The sequence below is a fragment of the Salarias fasciatus genome, chromosome 16 (genome assembly GCF_902148845.1).
Source record: "Salarias fasciatus chromosome 16, fSalaFa1.1, whole genome shotgun sequence".
In the NCBI taxonomy this organism is placed as follows: Eukaryota; Metazoa; Chordata; class Actinopteri; order Blenniiformes; family Blenniidae; genus Salarias; species Salarias fasciatus.
The window spans coordinates 31,748,475-31,763,688 of NC_043760.1; the positions used below are offsets into that span (position 1 = coordinate 31,748,475).

The window sequence follows — 15,214 nt, forward strand, 5'->3', positions numbered from 1 at the left end:
AAGCCCCGCCTCCCTCAGTTACTGTTGCTAGCCCGACGGGAAGAAGATACCGATGCAAGTCCGTGACTCTTTTTGGAGCAATACCAATATTCTCCAGATCGGGGCAAAAAGGGGTTGCAATATGCAGAGGAGGGGTATATCCAAAATACTGGATAAGGAACGATGGGACCAGTACAGCTACTGGGGACAAAGCATTCCAGTCGTGGGGCAGTCATGCTCTTATACTGCCAGGTACGTTTTCTTATGTGAGCACAGTCTAGTTAAAATATGTTTTTCTGTGTCACATCCTCCATAAGAGTGTTAGCGTTATGTTAGCTAGCCCGCTAGGTGCCAAAAAAGCCTGTAAATGTAGGGTCATTGGTCTCATCGCAATCTGTTAACATCTGCTGGTCGCTCTTCGATTTTTTTGAGGTACACTCTGGCCCTTTCTAAGAAAAGTGTTCTCCTCTTCCTGGTTTCATCACATAGTCTTAAATGCAACGTGGTCAGCAAGTTTGTGATTGTTGGACTTGTCCTTTGCAGGTTTTTCTCAGAAACAGACTGCCACCAGGAGGTAAAGTAATGACTGTGTGTTGCATTTTTTCATTTAGTCAAAAACTAACATATAAAATGTGAGCCTGGGAATTTGGACATGACTTGCTTATGTTTTTCCATATAGTAGAACAGAATCGCCAGACAAGCAGACTGAACCAAACGGCAACTGTATTTTAAAATCTACTCAAAACAAAGCTGTGTATTTATAGTCACTTTAAAGTTACACTTAGAGTGTTTAATGCACCCTATCCTCATGTTTTTTTGGGACTTTTTGGACCATATATGCACACAGATCTGAGGTATATATTAGTATGCGGATTATGTGCAGAAGAAACAAAGTTGCAGAGGGAAGAAGGATGATGTGACGAGACCAGCAGTGTCAACTGGGTAATAAATGGCCCCTGCTTTTAAAGGCAACCCCACATCTCCTCACAGGATCACGGTGGACATGCTCCTGAACTATGAAATCATTTTTCATCGCTGTCCACGGGGATTTAACAACTCGCTAACTATTGTGCAGGAAAGAGCTGCACTGAACCTGCAGCAGAAATTTGCCATTCTACCTTCAAATAAATTCCTCATTGGCCTGAAGGGCAGAGTCAGTCTGGATGCAGGTGCAATGCCATTTCTGTCAGGCACACCTGCATTTTTTTCGTCATTTTTTCATCTTTTGTGGCACATTACTCCATGCTTGCAGAATGGCACAGCAGAGGTTGTGTTTCTGCAGATAAAATACAGTGCAGTGCAGTTTTGTACCAGATTTGGCCTGAAATAGCGCCGGGGCATCGCCTTTCATTACAAAGGCATGCACACTCCGATTCACCATGGCTTAATTTGATGCCAGGTATGGAGACTAAATGATTCAGAGGGGCTACAAGCTTGACAAGGGTCTTTAAACATGATGAGAGTTTAAATGAGCTGTCTGTACAATTTTCACAGTGCACTTGATTGTTGCACACTTCTACTTTTAATCCATGTGTCACGCCTACAGATAATGTTATACTGGGGGGAAAAAAAGCAATACCAGAAATTACATCAATTCTTTTTCTAAAATATCTGCTATCAGGTGAACCAAAATAACAAAATGCAGCCTTTGTAAGTCTGCCATTTCACTTACGATGAGGAGCTTTAATCATTTGGCATTTCTGATATACTTCAAGAAAATCTAAGAAAACGTCTATGACAACATACATTTTTTTCAGAAAATAGAGTCAAAACGTTCCATTTTTATTGCATCTTTGTTTATCCAGGTCAAGGGTGCGGGGTGATGGAGCTGATCCATGCTTACCTTACTAAAAATACACTAAAATATACTACGACTAATTTAGAAACACCAATGAACACCAAATTCACCCACATAATTCTAATTTGGACTGAAGAAATGTAATATGACTTAGATGTCATGATTCCTTGCATTTAAAACGTGTTTTTGCTATAATGTTCCTTCACACCTTAAAGGTGCTGTAGGCAGGATTCAGCATGTCCGATTTGACCCATCTAAGATGGCGATTTGAAACCCAGCACAGCCAATCCTGTCCTGTTTTCTCTGAAATCACGCCCTTACGCAAGTTAAGCCCCTCCCACAAGAACGTGTGACGAACGCCCCTCGACCGATCACGATTAGAGCCTCAGGGGCTCTTCTGATTGGTCAAAGATACCTGGAGCTGTCGAGATTCCTTTTCAGCTCAGAACAGAGACAGATGGAAACGCTGCGCCCTCGTGGTAGTGCAGTTATGCTACACTCCTAAAGGATTATCAATGGATACTCTAACATTTAATCCAAAGAAAACACAGAAAAATTAGCATTGACTAGCAAAATCCTGCCTACAGCACCTTTAACTGATCACCTTTGATTGTTGTCAGCTGTGTCTCGTTATCGCTCCACTCCCTGTGTGTTCTTACAGATGAAGCCACAAGACCACAAGAAGTGCTCTCTTCAACAAAGAAGCAAACAAGGATACAATTCTTATATATTTGTTCTCTTCATTGGAAGGCATATAAACCTGGGAGAGATAACAGATGTCAGCATGTCCGAAGATGTCTTTAATGTTAATGTGATGAGATTCAATTCAATGTCAGATGATTCCTAATCTGGATGGAACAGTATTACATTATGAGACGCAGCCGTAACAGCTGGCATTACCAGTTAGATCCAACATTTATTGTCACGTTTCTGTAAAACTCGAATCTTGAACAGCCTTAAATGAAAAGCCACATCAGACCTGTGATTTCTTCATACCACCTTATTAATTATGTACAATATGAACAGGGAACTCGGTTACAGAGAGCTTTCCCTTAGTGCTTATGAAATTGGACTGAGGGACCATTTTACAGTGCCCGTCTCCTCTGAAACCTTGCTGACAGGCAGCCAGAGCACTCAGCTCGAGCGTCTGTGCACAAGAGGAAGGCAGCAGAGGATTCCCCGACAGTCTGTCTCTCTCTGAGGATGAAACGTGGCATGGCTACAGCTGGAAGGCTAAGTGATTCGGACACTCAGCCAGAAAGGAACCATGAAACCAACTGGCCGGCTCATCAGCAGTTCAACCACAAGCCAAATCCTGTCCATCAGACAGATAGAGAGCTTGCTTTACATACATTACACAGAAAATGAAATGCAAATGCACAGAAACTCTCCCTAAAGCTCTTGATAAATTATTAGTGCGCACGTCAGCGTTAGGAGAGAGTTTCACCTGCAGCCTGCATTCGACAAATCATAATTCAAACACATCTTGCACATGCAGTTCGATTTTTTTTAAGCAGCTCCTGTTGGAAAGCGGTGCTAATTATTTAGTAATCATAACCTCGGGGTCTCAATTAGTTTTGAAGAATAAATTCAAATTGGCTTTGATATCAGAATCAATCTGTGGAATAAAACCTATACACTTATCACTCAGGATAATGCTGCTGTAACCAGGCTGAACCTGCTCACCGTGGTGGAGATCTGGCTACCATCTGGCTAAGGAAATGTCCAGAAATGAGTCTGCTGTTCCCAAGACAGCAAAGCAACATATCCCACAGACACATCCCACAATTCATTGCAATAAATAAATGGAATGTGTGATGCATGTTGTTGATTGCTCCATCCAAATCAATCCAAATTTCCGATTCTGCTCAAATCACCTGAGACTTGACTTTGGTGTCTCGTCTTCCAGACTGCGATGTTTCTGCCTGCTCGTCCAGAGCCAGTCAGCCCTGCTCCATTTAACATTCAGCTACAGTACAGAACAGTATATTACGAGATATTTTACAAACACACACACACACACAGACATGGTGATGGCTGCCATGCATGCACTCACACACACGTTTGGGTTCAGCGTTTTGTCTCGGGGCACTTCAACACGTGGACAGGATGAGATGGGGAACTGAATCTAGAGGCTGGCTGACGGCCCGCTCCATCAACCGAGCCACAGCTGCCCCAAAACTGAGAAACAGCTACCTCAAAAAGAAAAGGAATCCTGCCTCTGGCTCCGTTTTCAATTCCCAGCACCGCGTCTGCCGAGCATCCGCTGCACCGCTTTGCAACGTGCTGAGAGGCATCTAATTTTGTTTGCATTCCCCTGCAGAATACAGGCCTTCGGAGAACTGTCCTTCACGGACTAAGAAGGATTCAGCCCCTAAATTAAGACACAGCTTCTGTTTAACTCCTGTCAATGAAGCATTTTGCATAGCCATGTTAAAAACTGTCTAACTGGCTCTAACTTGCTCGCTCTTTTGAAGTATTTGTGTTTCCACTACGCTTGGTAGTGATGATCCATGAGCCAGAAGCACAAGGTTGGATTTCATGATTGAGATCAGAGGAGGTGGGATTCGACGCAGGTCAGGGCGTTCGAGATAACGTCCACTGCATGTTTGAGGTCGGCTCTTGTTTTTCTTCACCTTGACAGCCAGACGATCGTGTTCCCAGCTCTCAGGTGACGTCTTTTCAAGAACCCCGAGCCGAGTTTCCAAGAACAGCACATATTCTGAGAATTGCTCTTTGAAGTGTGGGCACAAACAACACCTAACATGCAGGTGCATGGAGTCCGATGTTCCTGTTTCTCTGGGGAAAGCTGGAACACAGACATGTGCGTCTGAGGGCTCATCAGAATCACCTCACACAGCTGGCGCCTGCTTCACTTTCTCTCCGGGAAAAACCACAACACAAAATCTCAGAGCCACATTTCACTCGGCTGCTTATACGGCTAACTTCTTTGCTATTGTCAGCCTCAGGAAAATGTTTCCTTCCTTTGAAAAGGAGGCTCAAGATTTAAAAAGTCATATTGCAAATATGATATGTGACATTTAATATCAGAGAAAAAAGTATTTGTGATAAGATTGGAAGTGCAGATATTCAGCTGTTGCTTGTATTTTTATCTGAGAGCCGTACAAGTAACTCCCATTTCCTTTGTGCATGTTTCCCAGTGTGAATAGTGTGTGTGGGTGTAACACAATAACTCCTCCTGACCCGCTGGCCTCTGCAGGGAAGCTGCGGTGTAAGTATTGTAACCACAAGATGGTGTGGAACAAACACTCGTGCAACGGGTCAGAGCTATTCTTACGAGAGCGGAACGATACGATTTGCATTCAGAATAAATGTAGTCTCGGATGTGTGATTAGCTCCAAAACACAACTCATGAGAAGGGCAACATTTTTCACATGTTTAACGGCAAATAAAGAGTTCAACTCCTCGACACACAACGCAGTCTATTCCTGAACACACATGAAGACACAGTTGTCCCTGAACCTGCCTCGCCTTCATGCTCCTGGATCCGCTGTGCTGACGGGTTCACAGCGTGAGGAGCGGCAAACACTCCGGAGGCAGGCTTAACGCTGATTTAGGAGGATGAATTTCCATGATCTACAGCCTTTCTGTAAGAGCGCTCACCGTATTGATTTTTGCGACTACAGGGGTGAAGCTTGATAAAATGTTACTTTCATTTCTTGGATGGAAACAGAAAAGGAAGAAGGATTCTTGGGCAGGAAAAGAGAGCGCCGTGGCAATTACACCTGCTGGAGAGCTCAGCGCGGAGGGATTTTCTGTCACAACAAAAGACCCTCCATCCTTCACACCCACTCACACACTTCGATCCAGACACTCACAAGAACTTGAGCAACACTTCAGCATGAACTTCTCTCATTATTACAGAACTATTTTAAACTCATTTCATCTTACAGGCTAATCAAGTTTTTTTTTTTTTTTCTTCTAATGTGAGAACACATACTACTGTATGTTCTATTCACTCTGTTGAGAGTTTTAGGGTGCTGGTGAAGGCAGGGCTTACAGACCCACAGCTTTACAGAAGGGCAGCTCTAAATGTGTGACATGGGCCGTGTTTGGCGCTGATGCCCATCACGGTACTGTTTGGATACAGAGTTCCCAAGTACTACTTGTTGCATTTGCAGCTTTCGTCTCTCTGCTGCTCATTTGCACATAACGCCCCTCTCGAGGCATCGGGCACAAGTGTGCCATTTGTATTTGCATGATGCTTGACATTTACACACTGGGAAAGCAATTAGGCTAAAACTAGAGTGATTAATACAGTGAACGGGCCAGACGTGTTCGCCGCGATAGCTGCTGCAATTTGCATTCATGGACAAGTGACAATGATGCCATCTGCATTTCAACATACCAACATATCCTCTGTGGGGCTCACGCAAGAACAAAGAGGAATTTGTCAACTGGCAGTTCCTCGCGCCTACTCTTCTTCTGTTTCTCCTTCACTCTGCTGCTTAGTGGTGCTAACACACACACTTCATGCTGGCATGAATATTAAAGTTAAAAAAATCCAATGATTTAAAAATCGTGCAAATCTGCATGTTCACTGAAACATACATCTGGAAGAAAAAGGTGGAAAAGAAAGTTGATTTTGTAGAGTCATGCAGCTGAATCTCATCAGTGAACACTTTTAAGTGCCTTTTTATTCCCCCTGTGTATTTCTTTCCAAGCGTTCCAATAAAAAAAATGAAATAACAGCGATGCTGTTTATAAGACAACTAAATAATGTGAGGATTAGCTGTTTAAAGTTTGCAGAAAACAAGGCTTTACCTTGTCTTCTGCAGGGCTTTATTCCAGAATCCACTTCAAATCCACACAACTGTGCAACAGCAACAGCAAATGCTCAATTCAAATACAGTTTGCAGAGTTAAACTCCTAAAAGCTACTGTGTCTGATGAACACACAAAGCATAATTATAAAACATTATATGGAGCTAAAGAAGCTGAATGCATAACCCCTTACCAGGAAAGTGACCGTGTTATGGTACTTGTTTAACTTTTTTATGTTTGCATAGACACTAAAATATAGGGAAAAATGGTGGTACTTATTAAGATATGTGTTGTTTTATAACACCATTCTACTCCAGATGATACACCTGATTAATAAATATGTCCTGAAAGCATAAAATATTTTTAAAAAGTGCTTGAGCAGCAGCACTGTACACAAACTACTTCTCTAAACACTCTCAGTGAGTCGCATTGCCTATTTGTCTTCAGCACATTGCATTGTAGGAGCATATGGCTGCATGCTTTGGGCAACAAGTCTATTTCAAGTCAATTTTGAGAGAAAATAGTGAAATATGTGTGACTGTGGTAGCCCCTTAGCAAAAGATTTGACTATATAATTGGTACATACGGTTTTATTTTCTCATTAACTTCACTTTACCTTTAAAACGTAACTGCAATCAGTAAAACAGTCTGTTAAGGCTTTTTGCAGGAAAGCATGTGCACTTACTTACATAAAGGGAAAAATCTTTGCATTTGATCCATATTGCTATTCAACATTTGCACTTTTAAGTTACAGTACATGTAAAAGCATTGATGTGGAGATGGATGAAGGAATGAACACATGCAAAATCAATACTTTAGGACCATCCTGTTTAAATCAACATACATTTACAGACAGCCACGGTGGAGAGATAGATCTTTAAGATGTCACAAATGATGCAATATGGAGCAAACTGGACACGATATGAAGCTTGCTGTGGGATTATAATAAGTGGATTAATAGTGTTGAGTGCGATCCAAAAGGCTGTATTGTTTTGTTTGGACAGTTTTCTCATAATGGTTAATGCCTTGAGCAGAAAGAGCTCCAGATAAATGGCTGCAACATTCAGAGGCTGGCTGCACTCTGCTCTGATTATATTGACAGTCGTGTGGCTTTCCCTGACAAACACACATTGGAGTTCCCTCTCTTCATTTCTCTCCAAACAGCCCTTCTCCAAACAGTCGGTCCACTGCTTGGATCTTTTCTCATCTCCTGCTCTCTCATTATCTGTCCTCAGCAAACAAGCCCTAGCCTTCCCCACAGCATCCACACCACGCCAGCGAACCACTGTTTTTGGCCACTCCATTTCAGCAGAGATGCGAGGATTATCCCAGATGGATAAGGGAGACTCGGTGTAAGCTCAAGCTGGCAGATCAATAGTTGGCTAATGGCCACTTTGGTGTAAAGTCAGCCAACTGTAGGAGGAGAGACACCGCTGGAACAGGCCTCCGTCAGGAAACTTTTGAGATGCAGAAAAAGGGATATCTGGGAAGCTCACAGATGCTTGCACAGTCTCTTAGAAAGGCCAAACACACATGTCTATATTTGTTGTATGTGCTGAAAGCCAAGGGATGGTAACAGAGATAGAAAGGGGGTTATCGCAAGATTAAAGCACAGAAACTGAAACAAAGATGGCAGATGGCTGAAGCAGATGCACAATGGAGCGATTCAATGAGCGAACTGATTCCTAAAGCGAAGGTAAATGTCACATTCTCTGATTTAATGTTTTCTTTTTGAGTGCAGCCCTTCACAGGTGTCACGATCACACAGGAGTTCAGACAGGGGGAATTTATGACTCTTCTGATTCTGCATGTTCACCCTGACAGCATGGCTTATCAACCAGGGAGCGAACCTTCATGCTGATATCTCAGTGCTCCGCTGTGTCTACGAAGAAATCTTTTTTTAAAAAGCCAATGTTTTCCTTGAATTTTTACAATTTGCTTGTTGGTTTAAGGTGGTCGGGAACAGAGTCTCTTGTTGGCCGATGTTGGCCCACGGGCCGTGTGTTTATTGTTCAAGCTCATTGCAAACTGCTGACAATAATAATTTCAATTTTTTAAAAGTCATTTTTTTAATTGATTATCATCAGTTATTTTATTACTTCCTTCCTCAAAATATTTCTGACATTCACAGTTTTCTTTTACTTTTCCTTCCAAGCCTGGTATCGCCACACACTTCACTGAAATTGGAAACTGTGTTTTTGTGATTGTGATTTCTGGTCTCTCACTCGCATGTACAGCAAAACATTTCATGAATGACGTGAACTCATATCTATCAGCACGGTGTATTCCATATTATATTAATGTCATTTTCCATCCTGTGTGGCTCGATCAGACTCAGCAAATTTCAGTTATGGGTTAATTTGCCACAACAACCAGCAAATATGCCACTTAATCAGTTTACATCAGCTCATTTTTCATGTTTTACTGCTTTGCACTGTTTTCATTTAACAATAACAATCATTTTTCATATCTATCATTGATAAATCGTTATCTTTCTCACTACATCCACAGGATTAGACGATACACCTGATACTGGTATTGGTGCAAAACTAATCACACATTCATATTTGGCAGAGAAAAGTTTGTTTTCTTTCAGAGAGCTTTTTGATATCCAGAGAAACAAGAAAGCTTCTGTGGTCAGAATTAGTCCGAGCAAGGAGCATGTAAAAACCAGGGAGGGATAATTGAGGAAAACCCTTTAGTAAATGCACTACAATGAAACGTTGAGCTGAGGAATATAAAAAGCATAATTTATAAAGTACAACTGAATACTAGTCTAATTAGCTTTTAGCACAGAAGCTAAGAAATGAGGTGATCACAGTGAAGTGGTTGGAACAAATCAGATAATGGAAGCAAAGCATGGAACTCACACAGGATACCATACAAAACCCAAAACGCTCTGCAGGAATCTCTCTGAAATTGATTTATTCTTCCAGTCATAAATATGTGTCATGTAAACCAGTGATTCAGAAAACAGCTGCACTTGCCCACTCTTAATTGCTTTAAATAAACAGGGGAATAGCAGCGAGGTGGAGAGGGAAATGTGACATTAATAGACCTTAAGCTGCTGACCTGGAAAGAGATGGAGGACAAATCAGGCGTGGTGTGTTTCATGATTTATTGTTCAGAGAAGTATAATCCCCACAGGTAGCCAAACACGCTGCACGGGGACTCCCCTTTTAGAGTGTGCAACCAACAAAAAAAACCCCTCCAATCACGGTTCGACAGAGCAGACCGATGGTTCTCAAAATGTGGCGTGGGACTCCCTTGAGGGGCACAGGAGAGCTTCTGGAGGGGCGTCACAGTGGGGGAAATCTGTGGTCAGGGAGATTCCTTTTCCCAGCTTCTCTGCTTTTCTTATTGCCAATTGAGCCCTGCTCACGACAGTCTGGGTCGGACGGATTCATACTAACCACAGACCCTCCAAAGAATCAGGAGAAGTTGGACAAGAATATTCTGTAGGATCTTACATCAAGCGAGAAGTGTGAAGTCATTAATAACAACAGTGACAGGAAATGGCGACGTGATCTATTCTTATCTGGTCTGGGCCCGGAGCAGCAGTTCAACAGTTCAGCATTGACGCCCGCCTCCACCCTTGTTGTTTATTAATGCATGAAGCTGCTCTTCCTCCAGCCCCTCTGACCGCCCGGCTCCCTCACACCGACACTGCGTTAAAGGCAGTCCGGGACAACACTGGAAACAATGAGCGTCTCCGAGCCTCACACACCTTCACGCCCGAGCCAGTCTGAGCCAGTCTGAGTCAGTGACGATGAGAAAGATGTTTTGACTCTTATATTTTTCACACGGAAACGGCTGTTAATTCACCTGCCATTCCCGAAGCCTTAAAGGAGCGCCGTGCTGTCCAACCTGTCTGCTCTCCAGCAGAGCAGGGTGAAATTAAAGCACGTGTGTGACACAGCTAATAAACTGAGATAGACTCTTCCCTTTTAAGGTTTTGTGTTTTTTTTTTTTTTTTGTTCTCTTAAATGTCAGCACTGTCCAGACGGTGGGGAATTGGTCAAAGGGGAAAAACGAAGTGCCACAGACGACGGAAGCAGCACTTCACATTAAATATCTGTTGAATTTATTAACAATGAGACCAATCTTCAAATCTTCCATGACCTCCCGTTGCGATGTTTTATGTCTGGTAAATGTGAATTCTTCACCCACCAAATACCATGTCCCCCGAAGAAGAACGCCGCGTCGAACACGGCAGCAAATATGAGCAGGACGACTGAAGACGAGTCGCAGGTTGGGAGATGAATGGGAATGTTGGGAGGAAAATATCAAATAGTTAGGCTCCAGAGACTCCTGGCTTGAACGTTCCCGGAGGACGCCGTCGGCTTCACACCGCCGACTCCAGAACAAGGCGCTCCTCTCCGTTCTCTCCCACACAGCCACCCGGCACTTTCATTTTCATATTGATGCAACCTGAAGGAGCCCCGACGCCGGGCTCCTCGGGGCTCTCATACACTCTGAATGGGGCACTACAGGAAACAGATGCCCTCCGTCCTCTGTGTTCATACGGCTGATGATACAGCCGGTAACGAGTGAGGCTAAAGCCGCCGCGCTGCTCCAGATTGGTCTTCTCAAGGATTTCATTTCTAAAAGGACCACTCAACTGATGTGGCAAGTCAATTTGACAATCATGAAAGGTAGCACTAACAAGTGCAGGCTCCTGATAAAGAAAGCCTGCGGTGGGAGACTCCAGTGAAGTGAGAGAACGGGGAACTGGTTCTAAAGAAAACCAGCCAACCATGAAATGCCGAACCTTTACACTCGAGAGATGGTAGGAGACTGTTACAGCAGGATGGAAGAACGACAGGAGCGCCACAGAGTTGCATTCTCTGCTACCCCAATTTCATCATTTCTAACAAATCTATACCATCCAACGCTCCTTGCTTTTAGAGATTCATTACTGCTATCTCTGTAGAATAATTAAGGTTTTTTTTTTTTTTTTAATGTTCCATCGCTTTTGTATTTTGCTGGTTTTGCATTACCAGCTGTATTGTAATCAGTCAGAGAGTCCTATGAATCCTGTTTCTGCTACCTTCCAAACAAGCTGGGAGAATTACGCTCCTCTTATTAGATTTCAGAAGAAATGCCCAATCCCGGGAGCAGCCTGGGAAAGAAATTAGCCGGGAGTTCATTGGCTCAGATACAAAAGGAGCAGATTGAAAAGGGGTGAGATGATTGAACTCTCCTTTATTCCGTGGCGTGTCCTTTGTGCCAGGCTGCACAGTCACTTTGATGCTATCTCTGTCATTTGAGCCGCACACTGCGCCTTGGGTGCTTCACACAAAAGAATATGATGCACCACTAGAGGCCTTGAATGGGCTCTCCATCTATTTCCTGAAAGAGAGGAACTCTACTTTTGATTCACCTCGAGTGTCACTCATTATCAAAGTACATCATCATGGTAAAAGCCTTCGTAATGTATTTAATATTGTGATACAATAAAACTTGGCCAAAGAAATTCTGCTTATGTAAAAATGACCCTGGTTTACAGAAATTATAGTAGACAGAGAAAGAATATTTCCCTCCCTCACATTTTCTCCAGGCGCTTTGATCATACATCAGCATGTTTTTAAGGATTAAAAGCCATCCTTCAAAGTAGCTTCTGAAAATGTGAGTGCACTAAAATCAAATACCGCTAATGGTCAAGAAAAGGTCGCCTGCCAGATTGTCACTTGTGAGGGAGCGGAGTGATAATAGGAGGAACGGCTGCACCTTGCTTACAGAGGAAAACTGAGGAGGCAGAGAGAAGGGGGTGGAGAAGATGGAGGAGGAAGAAGAGCATCTTACAAGGCCGCCATTACCGGGGTAATTCACACTCTGAGGAGCAAAAAAAGAGACCTGTGAGTGGGTGGCTGGAGAGCGGAGGTCTGATCACAACCGCCATTAGCACAGAAATAAGCTGTAAAAGGAACAGAGGGAGGTTTGTGGAGAGAGACACGGGGCCAAGCGTGTCTGAGGAACACTCTGCTCCGGCTGACCAGAACAGGATCCGCGGCACAGCAGTCCTGTCTGGACCCAACGGGTCATGAAACCACGGCGGACGCAGCAACAAACCACTTCGCAGACTCAAACCCGGGTTCTAACACCGCTGCGGGAGGGGGGTCAACTCAATTAACAGCTTCTATCAGCTCTCAAACAGGTCGAGAAATCAACACGATGATACGTCCCACAGCCCAAACACTTCACTGCTGTACAGCGAAGCAGGTGCAGTAGCTTTTCAAATCACACCACCAGTCAAAACATGCATTAAAACAGCAGGGAGAAGGTTCAGGACTGCTGAACACTGTGATCAGGTGATGATTTCAGATCAATACTGAACACTGACTTTGGGTGAAAGCAGGTTAGACCCTGAGAAAGAGACAACCTCACGATTCAGAGTCAGTAATCTCAAAACCATGTTTGTGGACAGTGGGAGGAATCCAGAGCACCCAGACAACACAAACTTCCTCCAGAAGGTGAGAGAACTCACCAACACACAGCCCCCAGTTACCATTCATTCATCAATCTTTGGCTTCAGAGAATTCCAAGTTAATCCCAGAACATCAGCATGAATATACAATGAGTCACATACAGACACTTTCTAACCACTGCCTTGGAAGGTGAAATCAGAAACAATCATGTTGATGAACTAAACTTCATTTAGACAGGGCATTTTGTGTGACTGTCACTGGGACCCGAACTTTCAAACCCATGCTCCCCGCTGAACATGACCGCAAACTGCAAACACTAAGATCATCAAAGAGTGAAATTAAACTGTTTTAATCTTTTACCTTGAAGGACTTCTAATGTGACTCAATACCTTCGTAAAGGCAGAATTTGAGGAGGAGCTGTTGAACAGGATCATGTTAGACTGTGGTGGGAGAGAGCAGATGATTGGAGCAGGAAAGCAACACCTCGCAATCAAGCGTGTCGCAGGATGAAGGGTGTGTCCGAAGGAGATAGTTTGTGTGAAAGCAACAGAAGGAACGTCGACAATCTCTAGTTTTGTTTTTGGAGGGGAGAAGTGTACTCGTAATATATGTATAAATATATACCTATACAGTATATATATTGATTTATAATCCCCAGTGTGCAATTTGATGACAAAATCCGTAGGATTCTAGGTCAATCCTCTTCCAATGAATTTCATTTCATGGCTTAAGTCAAGCAGTGATTAAGCGTGAGAGAAGTCCATTGGAATAGCACTGCATGCTACAGTAGGTGAAGAGACCCTCGAAACCTCCCAGGTAATGAATGAGGAATAAGATGGCTATTCCCGGCCTGCGCTCGGAGGATTAGAAACATGAGGACAGCAGAGGGAAGAGCAGACTGTGATTCTGATGGATCCTCCTGTCTGGAGGAGGGGGGCTCCTCCCAATGTTCCTCCCGCTGATTGATTTGAATGACTGGGAGAGGACTGAGTGGAGGAGGGAGACGGGAGCACTATCTGCGCTGGGGTGAGGTCTTATCACTCCCCTGGCTGTCTGGCCTGCCGAAACAGGCTTTACTGTCAACAGTGGGGGAACATAGGGAAAAAGAATGGATACACACTGTGTGCAATATTGTACAAAAATGTCATCTACATGTCCCTACACCTGAGGTAAATATACTGTATGCCTAATGTCACATGATAACAGCACTTCCTGTTCATGGCACGCTACACCCAGTATGACGGTTATATATCAGCTCCTCCTAAACTGTGTCACATAATACAAATTTGTTTTCAGAAAGCAATCCAGGACATTTAACCTGATGAATTGAAACGGGTATGCATGAATTTCTTCTTAATGGGATCCACAACCTTACTGCAAATGCAATTATCCTGTTGCAAAAGTGTCAAATATTTCACAGATTTTCTGAGACCCTCATTGGAAATGGTGTCGAGCTTCATATGGAAATTGATGACAGTGAACGTTGATGCGTTTCAGTCCGAACCATTTCTGCTTCACACGCTGCACTGTATATAAAGGCACGGGAGGAAAGGGGGCTCTGTTATAGAATAGAGAGGCACAGAATAGAGTTATATAGAAAGGAATACCCAGAGAAAAGAAAAGAATAAACACAACAAAAGATCACAAACCCTCTGAATGAAATGAAATAAAACAAGGAAAGATGGAACAGGAACGAAAAAGAGAAAAAGGAGTAAAGAAAATGGAGAACAGAAAAAATGCAACTGATAGAAAACAGCAATTATTTTCAATTGGTTAAAACAAAAAACACAAAGAAAAGACAATAGAACAGAAACATAGAATAGAATAGAATAGAATAGAATAGAATAGAATAGAATAGAATAGAATAGTGCTTACTGATGTGTACAGATGGCCCTCCCCGTTCATTGCGATGTATAACCCTGTCTTCACGGACTGAATGGCGACGACTCTGAGGCCCACAGGAATAAGGTTGAACAAAGCTGGGAAAACACACAGAGAAAAACACACAAACAAACACACACACACACACACACACACACACACACACACACACACAAACAGAAGCTAACGTCACTATACATCATCAAGATTACAGACAGACCTGATATTAACTCGGCACTAAACGCATTAGGAGAAAAAAAAAACCATGAGAGCACAATTCATCATCTAAAGACGAGCTGTAAGTCATTAATGCTTCACAAAGTGCAGATAATACAATCGCTAGC

At 43.2% G+C, this 15,214-nt stretch overlaps 1 protein-coding gene across 3 annotated transcripts in view; it reads right to left on the minus strand.

The window, feature by feature from the left end:
- fgf14 (fibroblast growth factor 14) overlaps positions 1 to 15,214 on the minus strand; it is a 105,410-nt gene that overhangs the window by 12,271 nt on the left and 77,925 nt on the right. For all 3 annotated transcript variants that reach the window (XM_030112170.1, XM_030112172.1, XM_030112171.1), the window contains exon 3: positions 14,865 to 14,968. In XM_030112170.1, the coding sequence (XP_029968030.1) occupies positions 14,865 to 14,968 (104 nt within the window). The remainder of the gene's footprint in view (positions 1 to 14,864; positions 14,969 to 15,214) is intronic.